The 5,744-nt window shown below is 38.7% G+C and overlaps 1 protein-coding gene across 1 annotated transcript in view; it reads left to right on the top strand.

Moving 5' to 3' along the window:
- LOC103515298 (protein transport protein Sec31A) overlaps positions 1 to 5,744 on the top strand; it is a 10,813-nt gene that overhangs the window by 3,897 nt on the left and 1,172 nt on the right. Inside the window, exon 3 of the mRNA XM_008480233.2 lies at positions 4,682 to 4,906. Coding sequence (XP_008478455.1) covers positions 4,682 to 4,906 — 225 coding nt within the window. The remainder of the gene's footprint in view (positions 1 to 4,681; positions 4,907 to 5,744) is intronic.

Raw genomic sequence — 5,744 nt, 5'->3', positions numbered from 1 at the left:
AATTTAAGACCGGTTTTAGCGTCACCTATGTTAAGCTACGCCGAGGAAGGCCAATAAATGGATGGGTGACTTGAACATTATATTGGGAATAAAGGGAGAACGGGCTCTAGTCTTGATTTTAAATCATTACATAAAAGTAAAATCAAAAAATCAAATCAAGAATAATAATAAACTGAATATTAAACAAATTAGGTAGGTACATATTAGGTACTGATTTTCTCTAATCACTACGGGCTAAAAAATTCCCGGAGGGACGGACTCTGCTTGTTACTTTTTTACATTAAAATAAGACCCCGCCAAGTCGTTCCTCCCAAAATAAATCAAGTGCCCAAAATACTAAACTAAACTGGCATTCCACCCCAAAATCAATTTTGTACCCCGCCTTTTATTCACTTCATAATTTGTGTGCTCCTCCTTCACGTAGTGCCTACCTTTCTTCACCCTCATTGCACTCCTCTTTCCTCTAATATTACTTCTGCTTCACTGCATTGGCGGCGTGCAATGCTTTAAACATTAAATCGATGGCACCTGAAAACGGCTACTTTCTCTGTGGCGTTTAATATCTCTAGTAGCGCGGTCAAACTTTCTTGACTTGGCGGGGCGGAGCGCTACCACGCTCTTTATTCTACCTTTGCTATACTTTAGTAATACAAAGTAAAAATTATGTTGTAATATGATTTTAACAAAATACTATAGTATAAGGAAATTTGAGATGTTCAGACCAGATTTTTACTTTCCTTATCCTATAGGAAGGAAAGTAATGTAATCGTGTCAAAATTTCGATGGTCAGTTTTAGTCCGTCCTTCCTTTATTATTACTAATAATAAAAGGTATAGTGGACGGACTATTGTATTCGCTTCGGTGTCTGTCAGTCTGTCTGTCCCCATAGAAGGACTTATCCAAACCTGGTCGACCTATATATCAAATTAAAGGTCTTTTTACCAGGATCACGAAAATGGTGGTGCAAATTTTGTCCAGAAAACCATAAAGCCAAAAAACCAAAAAAAACTGGTTTTTGCGGGATTTTTTTCACATTTTCTCACACAAATAAGCTCTGATCTTGAAATTTGTCGCGACGACCTATGAACTCAAAGAGAGAAAGTTTTAGATAACACTTCAGTCGATCATTTAAGACCGGTTTGAGCGTTACCTATGTTAAGCTACGCCGAGGAAGGCCAAAAAAGGGAGAACGGGCTCTAGTCTTGATTTTAAATCAATACATGAAAGTAAAATCAAAAAATCAAATCAAGAATGATAATAAACTGAATATTAAACAAATTAGGTAGGTACAAAGGTATTCTTTAACCATGATCGAATAAACTACGGGCTAAAAACGCCACTCTCAGACCGTCTGACAGACCACGGTTTCATAGTGTGTGGAAAACGAATACTACTTCACTTTTTACTTTCCTTATCCTATAGAAAGGAAAGTAATGTAATCGGGTCAAAATTTTGATGGTCAGTTTTTAGTGCCAAAACACGTTTTGAGGTCCCTAGAGCCTAAATCCAAAGTTTCAGCCATTGGTCCGTGTGTGTGTCTGTCTGTAAACAAAATATCTCGAGAACGGTAAGAGCTAGAGACTTGAAATTTGGTATGTATCTGTCAAATGTGACAAGGATGCGACACGAAACTTTTAGTTAAGACCGGTGCAACGGTTGGCGGCATTTTACCGCTTTTTGGCGGTTTTCGGTGTAATTTAACAATATCTTCGGAACAGTATGAGCTAGAGACTTGAAATACTTTAGTCGTTAATTTAAGACCGGTTTCGTCATCTATGTTGAGCTACGGCGAGCAAGGCCAATAAATGGATGGGTGACTTAATGTTTAAATGTGAAAATAAACCCGCAAAAAACAGTTTTTTGGCTTTATGGTTTTCTGGACAAAATTTGCACCACCATTTTCGTGATCCTGGTAAAGAGACCTTTAATTTGATAATATATAGATCGACCAGGTTTGAATAAGTCCTTCTATGGGGACTGACTGACTGACAGACAGACTCCGAAGCGAATACAACAGTCCGTCCCTTGTACCTCTTTTTATTACTATTGTAATAATAAAGGAAGGACGGACTAATAAAGGGAGAACGGGCTCTAGTCTTGATTTTAAATCATTACATGAAAGTAATATCAAAAAATCAAACCAAGAATAATAATAAACTGAATATTAAACAAATTAGGTAGGTACATAGGTACTGATTTCCTTTAATCACGATCGAATAAACTACGGGCTAAAAAATTCCCGGAGGGACGGACCCAGCTTGTTTCTAATCGCTTTTCAAATTTATATTTTTTGTCAATTTTATCTTTTGTTTTAGGTTTCCAAAAAGAAGCTAGAGGAAGTAGCTCGGAAGTTAAATCTAATGTATGATGTTCTCAGAGTTTCCAAGGTAAAAGTTCAATCCATTGCCTGCCTTGTAATCGCTGTGTTTCCAATTCTTTCAATTCCTGTCCGAAGCAAAATTTATCCTTAACAGATAAAAAGCGCGGTAGCACTCCGCCCCGCCAAGTCAAAATTTGACCGCGCTACTAGAGATATTATATGCGACAGGGAAAGTAGCCGTTTTCAGGTAGTTGTAGAGGGACAACTACAAATGATGGAAGAAAACAGATTAGGTGTGTGTGTTGGGGCATGAAAGAAGCCGTTTTCAGGTAGTTGTAGAGGGACAACTACAAATGATGGAAGAAAACAGATTAGGTGTGTGTGTTGGGGCATGAAAGAAGACCACGTTGAAAAAATTTTTTCATCAAAATCGGTTAAGTTTAGCCGGAGATATTTGACTTTGAAAAACGTCAAATTTTTCATCATTTTCTGCTGCTTCCGCTTCTTCTTTGACGTTGACCGCTCTACAGCCTAAACTACTAAACCGATTTTGTTGGTAGATGGCTCATTCTTTTTCTCGATAAAAGACTGATTTTCTTCTCATAATGTTGGATTTTAACTGATAAGGTGATGGTTTTAAAAGTTGGTTAGGTCTTAAGACCAGTGCTACGTGTCTAGGGATTACAGTTCCTCACGTTTTTTAATCCCGCGGGATCTCGCGCGGGATTTGGATAATCCCGCGTGGGATCAACCCATAATGTCACCAGTTTATCAAACGGTATAAAAGGAAATGAAATATCTACGAGAACTCTTTCAAGTCTGGAAATTTTAAGATTTACAAGACCTAATAACTATCCCCCCAAAAAATACCACTTTGTGGCATAAAAAGACCCCGCCAAGTCGTTTCCTCTCAAAATAAATCAAGTGCCCACAAAAAATAAACAAAACTCCATTTTTAAAGCATTGCACGCCGCCAATGCAGTGAAGCAGAAGTGAAGATTAGAGGAAAGAGGAGTGCCATGAGGGGAAAGAAAGGTAGGTGGAACGCCGCCAAAGCAGTGAAGCAGAAGTAATATTAGAGGAAAGAGGAGTGCAATGAGGGGAAAGAAAGGTAGGTACTACGTGAAGGAGGAGCACACAAATTATGAAGTGAATAAAAGGCGGGGTACAAAATTGATTTCTCATATTTTTTGGGGTGGGATGGAGTTTTGTTTATTTTTTGTGGGCACTTGATTCATTTTGGGAGGAACAACTTGGCGGGGTCTTTTTTTTATGCCACGAAGTGGTATTTTTTGGGGGGATCTCATAACTTTTTTCAGAAACTTACCATAATATGACGTATGAGCGTAGCGCAACAAAGTACAAAGGCAATAGGCATAGTAACATCGTTTGGTAAGGTTTGGTGAGTTTGGGTTATTTCTGAGTGAAAAACACCATAGTAATATCTTTTGGTAAGTTTTAGTAAGTTCGGGTCGTTTCCGACTGAAAAAATACCATAATAACATCATTATGTAAGTTTTAGTAAGTTCGGGTCATTCCCAAGTTAAAAATACCACAGTAACATTATTGAGTAAGATTTGGTAAGTTCCGATAATTTCCGAGTGAAAAATGCCATAGTAACATCATTGGGTAAGTTTTGGTAAGTTCCGAACATTTCCGAGTGAAAAAAAGTCTGGTGTGAACATTACACGACTTTCCTTATCCTAATGAATGATGCTTATGATTTGGGTGCTCTTGTTCTTATACCCTAAAATTTTATAATATCTAACCGTTTTGTCGGTATAGCTGAAAACCGCCAAAAAACGGCCGAAAACCGCCAAAAAGCGGTCAAAATACCGCCAACCGCAGCACCTGTTTCAACCAAACGTTTAGAGTTGCATCCTTGTCACATTTGTAAACTCCATACCAAATTTCAAGTCTCTAGCTCATACCGTTCCCGATATAGGTATTGTTAAATTACACCGCTCTGCTTAATCACACATCCCCTGTGAGTTAATATGTTTCTCTGCTTAATAACACATCCCCTGTGAGTTAATATGTTTCTCTGCTTAATCACACATCCCCTGTGACTTAATATGTTTCTCGGCTTAATCACACATCCCCTGTGAGTTAATATGTTTCTCTGCTTAATAACACATCCCCTGTGAGTTAATATATTTCTCTGCTTAATCACACATCCCCTGTGAGTTAATATGTGTCTCTGCTTAATCACACATCCCCTGTGAGTTAATATGTTTCTCTGCTTAATAACACATCCCCTGTGAGTTAATATGTTTCTCTGCTTAAGCAAAACATTCTGACTGGGGTCTCACTTCAGAGCTCGTCTGAGTTAGGTATTCTGTTTGTTATTTCTTATTTCAGAGGCCGTCAGAGGAATATCACCAGAAAGGAGATCTCGCTCATCAACCTTACTTCCGAAATCCCCAGGCTGAGTCTACACCATCCGTTTGTCCTTTGCCTCCCCTACAACTAGCGAGAGAAGCTTTACCCCTTCCTACGAAAAGACCCCTACCTGAGGAACATATGCACATACAGACCGTATGCGATGAGCTTAGACAGCGTGTCTATAACACTGCCACCAATCCTGTAAGTAAAATTGAATCCCCCCCCCTCCCCCAAAAAATAAGCTCTTACCGTTCTCGAGATATTTTGTTTACAGACAGACACACACACACGGACCAATGGCTGAAACTTTGGATTTAGGCCCTAGGGACCTCGAAACGTGTTTTTACTTTCTATTACCCTTACGTATAGGGAACCTATACAAGGTAATGAGAAAGTATTGCAATCGGTCCAAATTTTCAAAATTGGGAAATGGGTGGAAATATCCGTTTTGGGGTCCCCTGATTCCAAAAAAGTGGTTTTTAGCCCATGGTCTGTACGTTACGTACGTACGTACTACAGGTTTAAATGGGAAAAAGTAGAAAGTTGTGAACAAAATATCTCAAGAACGGTTTGTCGTAAAGCGATGAAATTTGGTATGCTATCCCGGTATGGTCCAAGAACGCGACTGTAACAATTTGGTAAAAATCGGACAGTCACCCATCCAGATATTAACCAAAGTAATTGTTACTAAACCCTCATTTCGTGGAAAATGTTGAAAAGGTTGTGAACAAAATATCTCAAGAACGGTTTGTAGTAGAGAAATGAAATTTGGTATGCTATCCCGATATGGTCCAAGGACGCGACTGTAACAATTTGGCAAAAATCGGATAATCACCCATCCAGATATTAACCAAACTAATTGTTGCTTAACCCTCATTTCGTGGAAAAATATCTCAAGAACGGTTTGTCGTAGAGAAAAGAAATTTGGTATGCTATCCCGGTATGGTCCAAGAACGCGACTGTAACAATTTGGTAAAAATCGGACAGTCACCCATCCAGATATCAACCAAAGTCAATGTTGCTTCGAACTTCGAAAAAA

This window comes from Diaphorina citri, unplaced genomic scaffold (genome assembly GCF_000475195.1).
Source record: "Diaphorina citri unplaced genomic scaffold, Diaci psyllid genome assembly version 1.1 scaffold1314, whole genome shotgun sequence".
NCBI classification, from domain to species: Eukaryota; Metazoa; Arthropoda; class Insecta; order Hemiptera; family Psyllidae; genus Diaphorina; species Diaphorina citri.
The sequence above is the reverse complement of the archived record's forward strand: the minus strand, read 5'-3'. Positions and strand labels throughout refer to the sequence as shown.